The sequence below is a fragment of the Abramis brama genome (assembly GCF_963993115.1).
Source record: "Abramis brama genome assembly, chromosome: 2".
NCBI lineage: Eukaryota > Metazoa > Chordata > Actinopteri > Cypriniformes > Leuciscidae > Abramis > Abramis brama.
Genome location: NC_139964.1, coordinates 52991836 through 53011524, shown reverse-complemented (window position 1 = coordinate 53011524; position 19689 = coordinate 52991836). Strand labels below are relative to the sequence as shown.

The 19689-nt window shown below is 36.5% G+C and overlaps 1 protein-coding gene across 1 annotated transcript in view; it reads right to left on the bottom strand.

Annotated features, from left to right (window-relative positions):
- Nucleotides 1–5712: 5712 nt before the first annotated feature.
- Nucleotides 5713–19689, bottom strand: part of ugt8 (UDP glycosyltransferase 8) — a 29810-nt gene continuing 15833 nt past the window's right edge. Inside the window, exons 3-6 of the mRNA XM_084105839.1 lie at nucleotides 15315–15457; nucleotides 12535–12611; nucleotides 9054–9273; nucleotides 5713–8544 (exon numbers count right to left, since the gene is read on the bottom strand). Coding sequence (XP_083961965.1) covers nucleotides 8184–8544; nucleotides 9054–9273; nucleotides 12535–12611; nucleotides 15315–15457 — 801 coding nt within the window. The 3' untranslated portion in view covers nucleotides 5713–8183. The remainder of the gene's footprint in view (nucleotides 8545–9053; nucleotides 9274–12534; nucleotides 12612–15314; nucleotides 15458–19689) is intronic.

Genomic DNA, 19689 nt, shown 5'->3' with positions numbered 1-19689 from the left:
TTCGCGTGCTTGCGTGAAGCATGTTTACATTTATATTTTAATTTAGGTAGGCTTCATGTTTTGGGGAATTTTTTCATTTTTCATCATTAGGGAATAGAAAATATTTAGCTCATTACAAAAACAATACCCAATGTCAAAGACGTGTTACAACTGAGGGACAGATTTTTCAGTGTAATGTCTTTGCCACTATTATCTGAATAAATAAAAAATTGTAAGGTGTTTAATTGATAGTGAGACCAATTGTGTGCATGGGTGTTGCATATTTTATTAACTCTTCCCCCTCTGGCTATTTGACCCAACCTTGAGTCACTAATCACAATGTGACTCTTTTAGATGATTACAGCAAAAGATCTATCAGCTGAAATAAAGCAGTGTCATCTAATTGCACAGAAATATGGTAGGCCTAGTAGATTTTTTTTTCACACACTCATTCTAAGTATTGCTGAGGTTTACATCAGAAAGGCCGCCCTTCATCAGCGAAGACATAGGTTGCAGTTATGAGAGCTAATGAATGGAGAATTGGTGGCAATAGAAATGAAACAGAAGAAAAGTGAAACAGAAGAAAATCTGGATTCATCTTACTGTACAGTAGGCTACACTTATGTGGGTGAGTTTTGCTGTAGTTCTGGTCTGCTACATTTATAAGTCAGTGAACAGTGCCACCTGCTGTTCTCATAGAAATACCACTACATAGTGTTCTATCGGCCCGGACCCCAACTCTCCCATTAGTAGAAATTTACAAACAACACAAAATCTAATCAGATCATATTAAAGGTTTTGTTAATGTTTTATTTTGCTAACTTCAGCCACACACACCCTCTGGTCTAAACCCCACCCTCCAAAGACAGGTCAGCTACCTTAACATATAAAAGACAGAGACAGAGAACATTCTGTATTTGGATAGGTTTTCTGGCTGGATTAAACTCTTGTTTTTTTTGTGCTATTTACAGTATAGGGTCATGGTTTGACTGGTCAGCATGTCCCCATTAGCCACTGCTGATTGATGTAATTATACCATCTGGCAGATGGTACTATAATTACTTCAATCTGGACAATGTTCTGCTGAACCTGGGACCGGCCATTCATGTGGATGTAAATTTGACACGTGCCACCTACCTAAACATTGTTGCAGACCAGGTACACCCCTTCATGACAATGATGTTCCCTTGTGGAAGTGGCCTCTTTCAGCAGGATAATGCCACACTGCACACATTATTCAGGAATGGTTTGAGGAACATTATGAAGAGTTCAAGGCGTTGCCCTGGCCTACAAAATCCCCAGATATCAATCCAATTGAGCTCCTGTGGGATGTGCTGGACCAACAAGTTCGCACCTCACAACCTACAGGACTCGAAGGATCTGCTGCTTTTACTGTCTTGTTGCTAGATACAACAGGACACTGTAAGAAAAAAAATATGTGGACGTCGAAGATCTCAAAAATTAAATTTATTACAGCATAGCATTGGCAAAGTACACAAAGCTCCTTGGGTTCACCTGCGTCAGCATGAACCCAGAACATCCATGGTTGGTTCTCCATGGATGGAACCAAGATGGTTCTCTGTGTCCCACACCCATTCTACAACTGACCATTTGCTCAGGATGTGATCAACCCAAATGGTGACGAAACAATGTAACTTGACTTTCTTTCATCTCTATGTTAATTAAGCCATTTTGGGGATGAACTCATTCTAAAATATATTTTGGAGTGGTATCTGGGTCGAGATTACAATTTCTTACAACACCTTCAGAGGTCTTGTTGGGTCCATGCCTTGGTGGGTTGGCTCTGTTTTGGCAGCACGCGGAGGACAAACAGCATATTAGACGTGGTCATAATGGTTTGGCTCATCGGTTTATGTACAAACATACTGTATTTTAAAAAATACTGTATTTTAAAGATAATTATGTAAAATCCAAATTAAAGGGATGGTATAATGCTCTTTTCACAAGATGTAAAATAAGTCTTTGATGTCCCCAAAGTGTGTATGTGAAGTTTTTGCTCATGTTAAAATTGTCAATTTTTGAGGGTGAGCAAAAACACACCATTTTGTTTCTGTTCCTTTAAATGCAAATAAGCAGCTGCTCCCAGCACAGAGGGCGGAGCTTCAACAGCTTACACTCACACAGACATGCACTGAAAATTTCTAAAACTTTTAGCCTTTTATGTTCAAACTGGATTCAGACAATGATGGAGAGACTCAAGAAGAAGTGACAACATGTAGAATGCAACAGGACGTTTCTGAATGGTTAGTGAATTTATGTAGCTTATGTGTAGTTATCTTCTAGTCATTGATTAGCATATTCTGTCTTGATAATCTATAAATCGTGTTCAGGGGGCAGGGTTTATGTCAATTTTAGGGTTGGTGATGTCACTTATCCGGGAGGAATGTCGTGTAGTCCCTACCAGCCGTTTGTTGTAGCCCTTAAAAAGTGAATTCTTTATATTTTATATCAAATATTTTATCAAATATCTCCCTTTGCTTTGAACTTTGAGCGTTGTAACTTTGCAGATGTTGTTTATGCTCAAACAGCAACATTACACACTAACTAAAGTTAAAAAAGTGAAATCATAATCAACCACCCCCTTTTTTTTTACAGAAGTTTTTACAGATCTTTATTGGAAAGGGTTTAAACATTGTTTTTCATGTTTGTTCAGTGAACTATAAACAATTATTGCACCTGTGGAACAGTCCTAAACACTTTACAGACAATTAAAGTCATAGTTTTATGACATTAAAGAGACCTTAGTTTCTGACTCTGAAAAACACCAAAAGAAAGATGCCCTTTTTTTGCTGCTTTTTTCTTTTCTTTTTTTGCTGAGTTAATAAAAGCAATATCAGTATTGCAGTCTGTGATGTGCCTTTATATCAGCATGGCTGTGATTACTTGCTGTATATATGGGTAATATTTTACTATTTTATAGTTTTTAGGGAACTATGTGCTTATCTTTTGCCCTGCCTGCTGCCTTTTAGGCTGGTCAAGGTCAGTAATGAAGGATTTGGGATCGCATGCTCTTGTTGTGCCATCAGCCAGGCAGAGTTGTCATGATATAATTTCCCCTTGGCTCTTAGTCTCATGACATTTACTGCCAAGTAACTGGCTCAAAAGCATTCAAGGTGCCCTGCTTTGTGCCTAACCGACTGATCAGGTCAGGTTAGGGTTGGGGCCTCATTAGTCTGTCAGGTTAGAATCGAGGCACCTTTCTGCAATGAAGGAGTGTTTCTCAGAACTCTAATTGAAGCTTGTGTCCTTGCTCCCCCTTTTTCAGCCTCTGACCTGTAAATCGATTGAAGTCTGCCACCATGAAGTCTGCCACCATGAAGGACATATCAATTCTCTGAACACACTGAGGAGGCAACAAGAGAAAGGAAGCTTCCAAAAGAGCAAAGAGGATCACATCTGAATCTTCTACTCATGCTCCATGTTGCCAGAAGCACACACCTCTAATTGCAATTTAGGCTGTACATTTTTGCAAACCTCCATACAATACACTGCAGTTTCCAGCTGAAATGAACACTAGTGGCCGTAAAACACCAACAAATGTTATCCCTGTTCACATGATCCATTCTGTTTCATTGTGATTATAGGGGCAGATTATTGATTAATAAAAACTTAACTTTTGCACGGTTTCTTGCTAAATAATATATGATCTCAAAACTAGGCACAATATAATGGCCACCATATCGGTATTGGCTGATATATATTCATTTTTAATGTTATCGGCCCGATAAGAAGATTTAACCGATATACAGTATTAAAGACGATAAATCATGGATTTTTTCCTTCAGCTGAGACACTTCAGATTCACACTGTTAGTCATGGTGGTTTTGAATTGCTTGAAACCTGATTGGAACCACTTAAATACAGTTAAGTGCAACATGTGCAGTCTGTCATATAGGCTACAATAAATTATAATGAGAACATTATAATTGTGTGGTTGGGACATGGCTTTTAATGGTGAGACTTTTGTTTTTTTTAATCAGGCTCTTAAAAATTTGAATAAGAATTTGGATTTAGATTTATCAGCCACTATATCAGTTATCGGATTTCAAATATAAAGATTTATCGGTTATCGGTATCGGCTAAAATGTTCATATCGATGCACCCCTACTCAGAACACTTTTACCGTAGTGCATGGTATGTAAACTAGAACATTTTGACGTTTACATGCACATAACCAGCTTCATATGCATAGCTTTTCTGATGTAGTAAACTTGGGGTAGCTCACCTGGAACAGCATTGTGTATGAGTCTCGCAAAACACAGGTCACAAAAAAAGAGCTCAAAGACATGTAGAAGCAAGCTAAAATGGCATGGTAGTTATCGCTAAACGCGATAGCATCTCATTTCTGAAATGCCGAGATATGTACAACAACCAAAGTAATAAAACATTCACATTCATTTTTAAAATAAAACTGGACACTGTAGAATAACAAATTTTAAGAATCTATTTCAAATATGTTTTAGATCTGCTGATCCTACTTCCTTACATAACATCACATAAAAAACTAAGGTGAACTATACTGTATTGGGCATTCAAGGTGAACATGAGGGCATCCATTTACTGATTAGATTTAACAGTTTTCCTTTGAAGGGGTTTTGTTAGTCTTTAATCTTCCTACTAAGAGATGAACTATGTGTGAATGTTTACCTAGTCTTAGTTCTCGTGACCTTGATGTGTTGTTTATACAATTTGGGGGGTACCATTATCTCAGTTGGGGGTAATTGCCTCTATTGTCTTTAGATGACTAGATTCAGTAGTCATCCCTAAAGGCTGTGAAGTTCAGCACCTTTAAGGACAGCCCACTGAATTGCCTATAAGATACCATGTAAAGTTCCCTTAGTCAGATTTTGTTGGACGAACCGCAGCCGCGCTCAATAAAGAATAACTTTGTTTGAACGTGATCCCAACGTCTCCTGGTCTCTGCTTTGAAGAAGAAAAAGTTTCCTACAACATACTTTTAGCACCACACATTGGACATTTCACTTTGAAAGTGTTGCGAAATGTGCAAGAAACAATGTAATGTGCAAGAAGCATTTTGCAGAAATATCGCCACAGGCACGTTTGTTCAATGAGCATGTGTTGTCTAATTGTGAAACCAGAAAAACTGTTCAATTAGCACTAAACAGTCTTAATACACAAACATGCACACATTATCTGCTAAACTCTCAGTGAATAATTAAGGGAAAGATGGGATAATGTGTCAGTTTATCTCTTAATCAACACACACAACTATTTTCTGGATACACACCCATCTAGTGTGACAGCGCTGAAAACATAAGGACAACACCTGATACCTGCTGTCCAACAGGCGTGTAGTTTTACACTCCCTCATCTCCCACCGCAGTCATCTGTTATCTAAGAAATCAGAAAAATACCCTGCTGTCTTTTTTATTGCACAACGTATTGTAAAAAAACAATGAAAAAAAACAATGGTTTGATAAATGTTTCTAAGCGCTTTCACAGGATAACAATAGTGATTTATCAAAGCGTATCAACCTGATAGCACCAAACGCTCATGAAAAAACATTTTGCAGAATAAGGATTAGACAAAACTATCAAAGAGGTCATGGGAAAAAACCGAGACTTCAGAACAGTGGAACTTGACACCACGCATGTGGCCTGTGACTTTCAGACTAGCTCACTGAATTTCCATTGGTGTTAAAGGTGGCAACATCTTCCTACACAATCAAGAGAGAATCATCAGATGACAAGAATAAGCAAACAAAATGTTTATTTAGCATTAGTACTTTTGTTTGTCTTTTTATGTACATGATAACACAGACACACGTGAAATCATTATGAATAAAAAGAAAGAAGAAAAGACTAAACTCCTGCGAGCAGCTTTTAACATACGTCTACAAGGACTTGATCAGGAAACAGACTACAAGAGACAAAGAAAGGCATTGATGTACTGTGAACTGGAGCATTGGTTTTAAATCATCAGTATATAAAGTGAAAGCTGGGCACAAGTAGGCTCAAGCAACCCCATTCAAATGTGCACGCATACATTTTCACAATCTATAACCACTCACATACACACAGCCTTTAATGTCAGAGCCCATCTGCAGCTTTTTTCTTTGTTGTTAACCATCTAATATTAATACTGAAAATCATACAAAACAAACTACAAAAATAATTATAATGTTCAAAGTGTGTGTCACTGTTTCACCAGTCATAGCTCTAATGCATTTGCAGCCAGTGTATTTTCAAGTATGGACAGTCTAAAACAGTGCTTGGCTCAATAAATGCTTTAAACCTCATGGTAAAAACAGTTTCCAATTTTTATGACTTCAATAATTCTTTAGTTCAGTTATTTTGGTTTTATGTTCTTAGGTGATGGTGTTTTGGTGATCTGGGAAAAATATGGTTTACAGTATATGAACAGTGCTAGAACATGACAGTGCTGTTCTAATGTATTATACAACACTTTTCAAGAACTGATAACCTTTATAATTTCCACTTAATGCAAATAACTATGTCTACTGGCTTAAATATGTCCACAACTTCATAGTCATTCATAAAAACTTAAATGTAACGTACCACTTTGTATTTTGATAAATCGAGTGCATTTCAAATGTTGTGGTGCAATTAAAACAATTATACACTTCCAAACTGAGACCATTACTGGTAACAGTTCAGTCTGACATTGAGTTGTAAAACCAGCATGTGATTTTAACAGGTTGTCCAGTGGCATTTAAAAAAAAAAAAAAAAAACTCTGAGGGTGAGAATGCACTTTAACGCACAAATAATTTGCAGAAGTTCTGTTTATTGCCACTTCAAAACATATTTTGAAAAGTTGCAGAACTAAATGTTAGATTGAAATGTTACCAAAAATCGCCTTTCACAGAATGTCCGTTGATGAAAATGGCTGAAAGTTAGAAGGAAGCAGTAGAGCACCATGGGATATGTTAATTACAGTACAAAAATCCTTCAGGTCTCTCTAGGCCTATTGATTTGTGGGAACATGTTAGTAAACAGACTTTTGCTTTGATAGCAACACTAGTCTGATACACGTTATAATAAAAATGTAGTTTGTTTGGGACATTTTGAGACACACAGGCACTCATACATAAAAATTCTGTATAGGCTACCCCTCCTGCGTTTGAAAAAAAAAGACTGTTCCTCCTATGATTTGCTTAATGAAAGAAACCATACAGTAAAGATGAACGGAGGACTTTAAAACCTAAACATCCATGAAGCAACAGAATAGGGTAAATGGCTAATTCAAATCAAATGTATAATTTTGCTCATTTGAACCCATATCTGCCAACAAGTGGACTGTGTGAAGGGATGTTACACGTGATCTGCACCCTTCTGAAGAGAAATTAAAGTTGTGCTATCAACTCATTAAATGGCGTTAGCTGAGAATAGCAAAACAAAAGGGGAAAAGTGGTAAAGATGCTCTAAGAATGTTAGTATACCAATATACTGGCTCCAGGAATCCCAAATTATTGTAAAATGAAGCAAGATTTAAAGTGTAACTATTCTCAACAAAGGCTCTAGCCTTTTGCATTGATAACTAGCAATATAGCAACTAGCAGCATTAGCTTGTGCAGATTTTTCTCTACAAGGAATGAAGTTCTAAGTTAGCAAAACATGCTATACATATTTAAAGATTAAGGCAAGGCTGGCAGCATAAACATTAGCAAATATGCTAGCTTGCTAATATCCAAGAACTAATTTTGCTTAAGAAATGAAAATGAAGGGATGGAGTGCGTGAGAAATAAATATAGAACATAAATTAAATTCAGTGCACAACAGTCAACAGGGGTCTGTGCGCAAAAAAGTCTGAAATTTATATAAATAGATAGAGATCTTTATTGTATTTGGATGTAGTGAAACCTGAAGCCCCATGATAACTTCTTGTTAAAACCACTAACTTCTAAACTTCAAAACCGTTGCTTTTTCCACAAGTATAAACTCAACATTCAGGACCATTGAACAACTGAACATTAACTCCACTCAACAAGGAAAAAAACGTCCTCAGGAGTTTTCCATTTATGTTTTCAGGTTTCCTTCCATTCTTCCTTACTTTGGCTTCCTACTTACAGTTCATTGTTATAATGTTTGGTTTGTTTCTTTATTGACCCATGTATTTATTTCCTGGATAGGCCCTGCTCTGAGTGAAGAGTAGTTAATTCCTCTCTTTAGTAAAGCGTTAGTGTTGATTTCTCCTAGTGCTTTACTTTAGTTTCTTATCTGTACTTCTAACATGGCCATTTCTTTTGTGCTTGCCATTTGGAATTCCATTATGACAGTGTCCATTCACCTTTTCCCCTGGAGATGAACCGCGCCCCACTCGTGATTGAATGCACTTGCCTATTCGGTATAGGCAGTAGCCAAGAAGAAGCAGACACACTCCTATCACAATGGCAACGTCCAATAAGAAGTACTGGTAGGTGGGGATCTCGTAGACTGCAGTGCGGAGGTGATCGGCGCCATGGTGACGGAGTATATAGCTAATCCAGTAAACTGCCCGATTCACTGGATGACCAGGCTGATCTTTATGAATCTGAGACAGCAACTGTGCTCGCTCACGATACCTTAATAGAAAGAGAGATGGAGAGGTTTCAGAACATCCAAGACAGCAAAAGCACATCAACAACATGATGTTGATCTTGGCCACAAGATGGCACTGTACCATAGTTTCTCTTCATTAAAACACTAGTTTTCATTTTGGGGTGAACTGTCTCTTTAATATAACTAAAAGCTCTAAAATTCCGTCTCTAGAAACTATTTTTTAGACTACGCTGCTCTTTGGCTCCATTGGATTTGTTGAAACACTATGGATCTGCAAATATTGACACCATTGCAGGGTCTTCAACAGGTCTTGTTTATCGTTAAACTTGAGTAACCCCAATTCCACAGTCATTAAAATTTAACCTGGCTGTGTGTGGGGTTTTTGATTTGTATTACCTGTTTTTTTGACAAACATTTCACAATGGCTGCAGTCAGATAGTGTGTGTGTGTGTGTGTGTGTGTGTGTGTGTGAGAGTGCTTAACAATGCACTTTATTCATTTTATACAGGCATTTTATACACATATGATTTACCTTTTGTCTGTAATGACATTAACCATGGCAGTATAAAGGTCTTCCTCACTCATCCTTTTCCACTCAAGCATTATACCCATGCCTTTGGCCTGAACTCGTGTCATGGTGTCATAGTGATCTCCAAACAGCGGGACACCCACCACGGGCACACCGTGATACATGGCCTCATAGATGCTGTTCAAGCCCCCGTGGCTCAAGAAGGCCCGTGTGTTTGTCTGTCCTGTAGGTGAACAAGAGATCCAATGTGTGAGAGAGAAAAAAATGTGCAATTTACAAACAAATACCATGAATCCCTGAACATTTACCATAGCTTCTGCATTGTAATCATCATTTAACTGTGGCATTTTGAGTGAGACCATAGTAACTACAGGGTTATTGGATGGATGGCTCCTCTTTACCATGGTAACATTAATAACTATTTTTTGAGTCGTTGATGTTTTAGGATGTTCTGGGTGGTTGCCAGGCCATTGCTGTGCAGATGCCAATGTGTTTTTTTGTATATACTGTGGTTTTCTGGGTAGATGCAAAGACATTGCTAGGATGTTCTGGCTGGTTGCCAGTGCATTGCTATGTAGCTGCTAAGATGTTGTTCTAGGTGGTTGCAAATATGTTACTAAGGCCTTGTCTAAACCATATTTTTCTCTCCGTTTTGGCCTTCTGTCTAAACTGAGATGACGGTTTTATGAACTTTCTGAAAATGCTCTCCAAAGTGAATACATTTGAAAACGCTGTTTTCGCATTGTAGTGTGGACTGTGAAAATGGAGGCTTTTGAAAATGATGACACGTTTAGTCATGTGATGCATATTGAACCGATGGATATTCATGTTTATACTGGTATTGTGCCTGTTTTGTGCTATTTACTTTCATACAGTTGTTAAAATATGTTACTTTGCCCACTCTTGATATCACAGTCCTGCAAATATGGCAGATAATTTATTCACATTTGCTGTCCTGCGGCAAAACATGAGAGCTGTTGCGTTTTAGATCAAACATATAATGGTGAGTGAGTGCGACCTGGATGCATCAGTGAATGGTGAGATATTGTGCTAAATAAAATGATCCTGCCAGAAGAATTGCATGACAAATTTTTTATTTTGTCTGTTCCATCTATATAATGAGGGTTTACGCATGTGCAGTTGGGTGAATTTAGCGTTTTCCAACGTTTCAGTGATGACGAGAAACTTTTGGAAAATGCTTAAATACGCTAATGTGGATGGAGAGCGTTTTGAAACTAAAACGCTGGTGTCAAATGTATCTGGATTAATGTAGACGTAGCCTAAGGTGTTCTGGGTGGTTATTGGCCCTATAATGAGCCCACCCTATAATATTCTGTCTCCTTCATTTTAACTCTCCAAATAACTGATTGGCCCATTTTATCATCTGTGAGTCTGATTGCTTGGAAAAGTAATGGCACACCTGTCATTGATGAGTGATTAGATGTATAATTCATGTACATGGCATAAACAGTGTCAGATGCGTTACACACCAATGATCAATATTGAGGGTTTTGTATTCAGGAGACAGTAATAGTGATGTGTGCCTCACAAAATTCCAAAAACTATAAAGTAAAACTGCCATAATTCTAATAAAATTAAAGTTGACAACTTAAGCAGTTTTTCATTCAGTTGCTTCTGTCTGTACTCGTTCCTCCCTGTGCCTGCTAACACTTCTTCCTCTGTATGAGTTACAATGAACAAAGAGTTTTATTCAGAATCGCTAGTTGTACATTAGCTATCTAGTACTCTCATATCGCTTTAAAATACATTTAAAAGACACATAGGAAAATCAAAGGAACATTTGCATTTGGTTTTTTGTAAATTTGCCCGAGGCTTCTCACGAATAGGGTGGAGTGTGTATCACTTTCTCACTGGTACTGACATGAAGCAGGACAGAAAGCTCAGTTGCATTACAGTGTGTTTAAGTGCATTTCAGGCTCTGATTAAAATGGAAGTTAAATCATTGTTGTTTACTGTGACAGTTTTGACCATGGGTCACTGATCTTAAAGTTTAGTCCAGCTGAACCTCAAACAAATAGGTGTTTGTGTTAAACAGCTGAGGGTCTTCAGAGAAGAAATGCCCTGGGTTCACCCTGTCTATCGACTTTGTGTATCAGACTTTTTTCTAGTCGTCACTTATGGTTGAATGAGAAGACCAAACTAATGGAAGACCAAAGCACAGGATGCATCAACTAGGTCATTCAGAGAACAGGAAGTGTGGCGGCAGCAGAAAGACAGTGAGAGAAAGAGAGAAAAGACAGCATGATGGAGACATAAAGGTCCTCTGTGACCTCAAGCCCATGGTGTACAATGAGACAGAAACTCATTCACACAAACAAACACACACGCAGGCTTTGTGTCCTCTAAGACAACAGAGACATTATCCTAAGAGATGCAGAAAAGAGCAGTGAGGAGGATGCGCTCTCTCCCTTACACTAATAAAAATGTAACAAATAATTTTCTAAATCAGTTTTCCAGTAAAAAATATCTAAACAGCTTTAAAACAAGGTATAATTTACTTGAGAGGCAAAACTGCATAAAAGTTAAAGACCAATTTTTGTGTTTTTAAATTGAATTAAAAATTTTAAACTTATCATACTGTGAATGCAAAGTAAAAAAAAAAAGATTAGCCAACAGGGTAAGTTTGGAATTGGTAAGATTTTTTTTGTTGTGAATTCCCCTAAGCTCACAAAGGTTACATTTATTTGATCATAAAACAGCAATATTGTGAAATATTATTACAATTTGAAATTTGTTAATGAAAAAATTATAATATTTATCCCTGCGATGGCAAAGCTCAATTTTCAGCAGCATTTTGCATTACTCCAGTCTTCAGTGTCACATGGTCCTTCAGAAATCATTCTAATGACGATTTGGTGGTCAAGAAACATTTCTTAATGAATATTTTAATACTTAATGTTAATATTTTTGTGGAGATTTTTTTTGGAGGATTCTTTAATGAAGAACACAAATTTCTAAAGCACAGCCTTTATTTGAAATACAATATTTTGTAACAAAGAAAAAGTCTTTGTCACTGTTGATCACTTTAATGTATCCTTGCTGAATTTATTTAAAGTAGTAATTTCTTCTTTTTTTTAAATAGCAAGGAGGACTGGAACAAAAATTCAGTCACACTTGAGATTAGGGTCCAATTCTCACTATTAACTAACTTTTAATTAAGACTTTTGCCTCAAATAACTCCTAATTACTGCTTATTAATAGTAAGGTAGTTGTTAAGTTTTGGTATTGGGTAGAATTAAGGGATGTAGAACATGGTCATGCAGAACAAGGCATTAATATGTGCTTTATAAGTACTAATAAACAGCCAATATCCGAGTGAGATGCATGCTAATAAGCAAGATAGTTAATTGTGAGAATTGGACCCTGAACTAGTGTTGCCAAAAAATCCAGAGGGAACATTCAAACTTCATATGACTTTCTAAAAATGTACTTTTATTTAGTGAGAGATAAGATGTATACTTACCCAATAGGTCGTTCTGAGGCATCCAGTCCACTAGTTTAGTATTGTTGCCAAGATTTGGGGGAGGAACTCCAGAAAACCTACAGAGAGACTGAATTCAGTAAGATACAGGCAGCTCTTTCTATAGGCTCTTTAAAAACATTAAAAATCTTTTAGGCCATATGGGGCTAGTGAATGAGACAATTGTCAGCTGATAAATATGAAGAATTTGTAAGTTATTCAAAGCATCAAAGATACATTGTGAGATCAGAGTGGGGCATACTGGGGAAAAAAGTACATTAGAGTAGAGAGACAGAGATCAATTATTTTGCATGCATAGATTGGTTTAGTAACAAAGCTTACATTCAGACAATCCACCAGCATCAATCAAACATGTGGATTCCTTCAGAGCTTATAAAGGCTACAAAGTAGTCATGTATGCCGTATTTAAACATTATTTTTGAAAAATAAAGAGCAATAACCATTATACTTTTGAGCATATAATTGAAAGGAACATGCAACTATATTCATTTGACTATGTAAAGTGACAGATTTCCAAATAAAACAAAAACAATGTAGGATGGGACCTGGAAGTCAAATTACTGTGGTAACTAGGCTGCTCTTCCTCCAAAAACCTTCCTCCTCTTTCACCAAAAACAATTCCAAAATAGCTAATGTATAATGCTATTTGTTAACATTTTTTGCTGACCACATGGCCTAGGCGACATCAGAAGAAAAGGGAATTAATTTTAGATTATGAAGATTTAGAATATGGAAGTTTGTTGCACATAACCCCATCACAATGATTTCTGAAAGATCATGTGACACTGAAGACTGGAGTAATGATGCTAAAAATTGCATGGCTTTGCCATCACATTAAGAAGTTACATGATAACATAATAAAAAAGCTGTTATTTTAAATTGTGATTATATTTTACAATATTCATTTTTGAATAAATAAATGCAGCCTTGGTCAGCATAAGAGACTTCTTTCAAAACCATTAAAAAAACAGACCCCAAATTTACTTCTGAAAAGTACGTATATTGATAAATTAAAGGGTCAACTGTAATTTGATGTTGGCTTTAAGAAATATATGCTGTGAGTCTTTGGATATCTGCTAAATGACTAATTAAACCAACAGCAATAGTTCTTTAGTGGAGATTATATGAAGCCTTTGCTTTGAAGTCTGGCTCAAGACTTAGTAAAGATCCAGGATTAATGTAGGCCTATGTCTTCTCTGTAACTGGTGGGCAAATGCACACAGCCTACAGGCAAGTATGTGCCAAACCTAATGACAAACATTCAACAGTTACTAAGAAACCTGACAGCAGTCAGTGACTCTAATAACCATTAATAAAATGTATGCACATGTCAGAAAGAAAGAGTTCAGACCATATGTTCATCACGTAACAACAGTGGTATATTTTGTGGATCACTGGAGTGTGTCCGTCTATCTGTACATTCTATTTATCTGGTATATGTGTGTTCCCTGGGCATTTCCCCTCCCAACAGTGTCCTCATTAGTAAAGTCTTGCCATGGCACATTTGCATGAACACAAGAAAGCAACTGAGATTATATGGCATGACTACGGGAGTCATGACAATATGAATGCCCATGACAGCAAAAGGTGCTGCTATTTATAAGCATGCAGCTTCACTTAGGAAAATAAAAAGATTTCTTTTTTTCTTTCTTTTTTTGGCATAAAGAAACAAAATTCCTTCAATGAGACATTTAAAGTTTACATGCACTTGTGACACATTGTCCATTAACTGATAAGAGCATCACATCTCAAATTTCCTAAATTCTTTTATAAATTTTATAAAATATTTTAAAATAAATAAATAATTCCCTTATGTGGTTTCCATGGCATTATTACTCATGGGGACTGAGGCTTTCAAGCTTCAAAAAGGAAAATTATCATAATTACAGTATCATATAGTGCAGGGGTGTCCAAACTCAGTCCTGGAGGGCCACTGTCCTGCAGAGTTTAGCTCTAGCCTGCCTCAACACCCCTACCTGGAAGTTTCTAGAATGCCTAAGACCTTGATTATCTGGTTCAGGTGTGTTTAATTGGGGTTGGAGCTAAACTCTGCAGGACAGTGGCCCTCCAGGAGCAGGATTGGACATCCCTGATATAGTGGTTCTATATTAATAGCAAAGTTAAATTTTGGTCTATTTTTCATATAAAGCTCATATGGCTTTAGATGACTTGGAATATAGCACACAATATGAACTACTTTTAGATTTATTGTAATTAAAAAAGCAATCTGTAAAAATCTTTAAAAATGTCATATGGGTTTATGATGAGTATATAATGACAGAAGTTTTGATTTTTGGGTGAACTACTCCTATTGTGCACAATTCCTATATAATTTAATGTGAGGGTTTGAGAAGCAATTTGTATACCATTTTAGAGACCATTTTGTCTCTGAGCCCATTGTAATGAATGTGTATTTCTGAAAGTTTTAAACACAACATACCACAGTATGAAATGATGATCCAGATTATCTTTTTAAGAGACACACCTGTGACCACATCTCATGTATTCATGAAGTTTTGCATTTAGAAACCATTGGAAAGTCTAACAAACCATCAGATCATTTTCAATGAGGGTTTACTGGTTTGGAAAAGGAAAACAAAATAGTAAGTTGTAGCCACAGGCTTATCAGTGGCCTGCCACCATATCAGTTGCCAATGGATACTTTGTGATAGAAAAAACTCTAATGGAATGATACGCAGGGGACTTGATCTGTTGGTAAAATGGTTCACCGATCACTTGAATGAAGGAATGAATGGCAGTACCTCCAGATGACTCTCTGGGGTAGACGGCTCAAGGCTCCAGCAAGTTTCTGAGCAATGTCATCTGACAGATACTTCACTCCTGCACCAAACGACACCACCACAAAACCATGTTCATCTGTATTCTTCACCCAGGTTTCAAACTCCTGTACACACACAGATCAAATACAACACAGTTCAACAGTCCATCTATGAAATTTGTGATGACTGTATTCACAAGACAAAGCAATTCAACATTACATGGAAATCAAAAGCCAGACCAAACATTTCAAAGGATTGTATATAAATCAAAAAGGTTTATTTAAATCATCATTTTATATGACTAAATAAACCTAACATTGTTACATCAACAACGTTTTACAGTCTTAAAAAAAAGTAGAAATTCAGTATGAGTGATCACTAGCATGTTGCAACCTAGTTTGTCCAAAGGGACAATGCTAACTTTCAACTTTCAATTCTAAACAAGTGAAAACATTTTGATCATGAAATTGTTTTAAGGTGTGGACATGTCTTAAGCTACTTTACCTTTGCCACAGAACCCCTCAACCTGAACTATTCATATAAGATTTCTCAAAACCTGTTTCTCATATTTTGTCAACCACAGAGAAATGGCATTTTCAAATAGTTGCAATGGTAATGCCACTACTATGGAAAAAATAATATAAAAAAGTGTCTTTTTTAAGCCGTGTAGACTTTAGACCAGGGGTCTCATTTATAAAACTGTGCGTAGGAACCTTACTAAAAGTGTACGTGCGCCCGAAAGCCAAAAATGACGTACGCAAAAAAATATTCAGACTTATAAAACCGTTCGTACGCCAGCACCTGCGCAGAATTCACTTTATAAATCCCAGTCAGCAGAAGATTGTGCGCACATGCGTCTCCACCCCGAAATAACCATATATGGAGCTTACAACGCCTAGTTTTACTATGCATATCTTCATCTGCATATCATTTGCATATGATCATTCATCCACGTGATAACGTTTAATGGTACAAGACACATTACATTAATAAAAATAATGTACTTGCCTATCCTTGTCTTGTTTTTTAATACATAAATCAAATAGTGTAAAATACATTTCATCTTTTCCACTGGCCGAATAGTATTTTTAATTGATTTATATTTTTGGAAACAGATAGGCCTTGGGCATTATTTGCACGAAACTATTTTCTCAGACAATCTTGTATTATCTTGATAAGCAATTATCTCTGTGGTTAAAACATTAAAACACAGCACGCCACAGGAAAAAGTGTTCAAAAACATCGCATCCGCAACAAATATTTCTATTGATTGAATTCGAATATAAAAAATGTTGTAACTTCTCAGTAATGATTTCATGTTTAAGTGTTCTCCATTAATTTGAATGGCATATTTAATCTAAATGTTTATATCAGAAGTAAAACATAGTTTAAATCATTATTTTATTTATTTAAACTGTTATTTGCGTCAGTTTCACTAAACGGCTCAACGCGCTCGCTGGCGCGGACATTTAAGAAGGGATTTGCTTCAAGTGACAGGCTTGGTGAGTGAAATTATATTTGTATTATCTTGTATTTTTTCTTTAGATTTTCTGTCTAAAAGTGACCAAAAAGACACTAATCTCCAGCTCACCATCGGTGTCGCCAAACTGCTCCATCTCCAAAACGTTCGTACACATGGGTCAGAGTTTGCGTGCAGGTGCGCAAATTTTCCCGTCAAGTTTGTTTTTATAAATCACAACTTATGCGTCGGAAGTGGCGTACGCCTCTTTCAGGGCCTGTTTTGTGTGTACGCAACGGTTATAAATGAGGCCCCAGGTGTGTCAAACTCATTTTAGCTCAAGGACCAGATTTATTCAACCTTTGCACATCCACAGAGAGCAATCTGGAGAATATAACGTGCAGAATGGTTTTATTCTGCTTTAATAACCAATACTGGGTAAATCAAAAAGGAAGCATATGAAATTTATTAAAAGAAGTTAGATTACATTTACATATAGTTAAAGGGTTAGTTCACCCAAAAATGAAAATCCCATAATTTACTCACCCTCAAGCCATCCTAGGTGCATATGACTTCTTTTAGCCAAATACAATCGGGGTAATATTAAAAAATATCCTGGCTCTTCCAAGCTTTATAATGGGAGTGAAGGGTCCCTTATATTTTGAAGCCCAAAAAGTGCATCCATCCATCATAAAAGTAATCCATAAGGGTGTTAATAAAGGCCTTCTGAAGTGAAGCGATGCGTTTTTATAAAAACCTAATAAACTATAATCACTGGCTTCCGGTAACAGCCGTATGCAAGTCTAGTTCCGGTGGAAGAGTGATGGCTGAGAGAAGAAAGTCGTATACACCTAGGATGGCTTGAGGGTGAGTAAATTATGGGATAATTTTCATGTTTGGATGAACTAACCCTTTAACATACACATTAAAAAAAAATCACAGTATATTGACCAAACAACACTTCTCTTGTATTGAAGATAACCGTAAAATAAGCCACCTAAACCAGAACACCACAAAGTAAAGCCTAAAAGAAAACACTGTATGGCTAATATTCAGCTCCAAAGTGGAAAAATTAACAGGACTTTTTTGTGACAGTTGTGTCACACAAAGATATTTTGTTAAATAAAAATGTGTTCTGTCATTAAAAAAACCCTTCATATGACTAATGCTTAAGAGATATGATAACAATGACGATGATGGTGATTTTTTATGTAATAATTTTTAAATTAATTTCACTAACTGAATGCTTGAATTACTAATGAAAATGTAAATGATATATATATATATATATATATATATATATATACACAATGATAAACATTGAAGCACACACTGTTTTAAAATTAGAGCCAAAGACTTATATATTACATGTGACTAATGTCAAATCAAGTCACCTTTATTTACTAATTTACAACACTGTCATTTGCTAATTAATATTTACTCAGACTGTTTATGTACAGATGTATTCAATCTTTTAACTTTGTGAACCTGATGACGACATCATGTTAGTAACCTAGTAACTTTGACACAATATGTGCCAGAAGTTACCAGAAAAGGGACAGGGAGTTACTGTCTGTAAAGCACTGTTTACATGGAGCAAACATAACCAGAAGTTCATACACCTAGAAAAGTATACACTTGACTAAGGCGTATTACAATATTAGTAATAGCAACTCAAACTGAAAGTGCACTATGCTAAGTAAAAAGTGCATTGTTGGCACTATAGTGCAATTGTTAGCACAAAAAATTATAGTACTAATGAGACTTAGCCTTTTGTGTTAGCAGTTAGCATAGCCTCAGAATGAGCATGTTTTTTGTGTAAGAACTGTTTTCTTGCTGTCTGAAGCAGTCCAGCTGCAGCTGAACAGCCTGCATTGGCCTGGCACTAACTGTCCGCCCCTCACACTGGTCTCAGTGTCCTTCATACACACCCGACAATGGGCACATTTACACACACACACACTCTGCACTGACAAACACTATTTGCATTATGGCTCCACAGCATACAATGATGCCATTTGGGCGCTTGGTATTCCAACAGTGCAAGCTTAGGTTCAGAACCCCCACTCCTATTCAATGGACAGCTCCACGCAATCACCCGCATTGATAAGAACGACCTTTGTGAGCATAACAAAATCAAAACTTCATATAATTACGGGTGAAATGAGACTGAACATAATAATGACTTGCATACACTAGATAAAAAAAAAAAAAATGTTTATACAGAACTTGCATTTTGCATATTTTCACCACATCAGGCCTAATGAATATGAATAAGTGGAAGGTGGACCAAGGTCACTGTTAGAGGGAGTGGGTTGTGGCATTTGTTAGGCTGAAGATCTTAAAATGAAAATGAGGTTCCTGCGTCAGTCGATCCCTAAATCATGACGTAATTTTCTTGGCATTCATGAACTCAAGCGTCAAAAGCACTGCATGTGCACATAATGCACTGAAAGAACAAGGAAACTTTGGAATGTATCCTAACAGTCGATTGTGGAGCAGACAAACACATGTTGGTATTTAAATTGATCCAAAAATACTGTTTATAAGCCTGCCTATGAACTAATGTGAACTAGTATAGACAACAAAAAGAGTGATTAGGAATGCACAATATTAAAATTATATACTATTTTGACGAAACTAATAAAAAATAAAACACTAAAATCTAAAATCATTCATTGTAAATGCTGCATTTAGACATCACTTTATAATGTACAGTATGACAATTATAAAATTATTTAAAAAACACTCTCAGTAAAGTGTATCATTCACCAGCTGATATTAAAGTTTGGGGCAGTACCCTAGGCCCCCTCATTTATATGGCTGCCCCCTCCCATATTTCTGATTGTTTAAAATAAAAAAAATAAGGATTTTTTGAATTGTTACTATAATTGATTG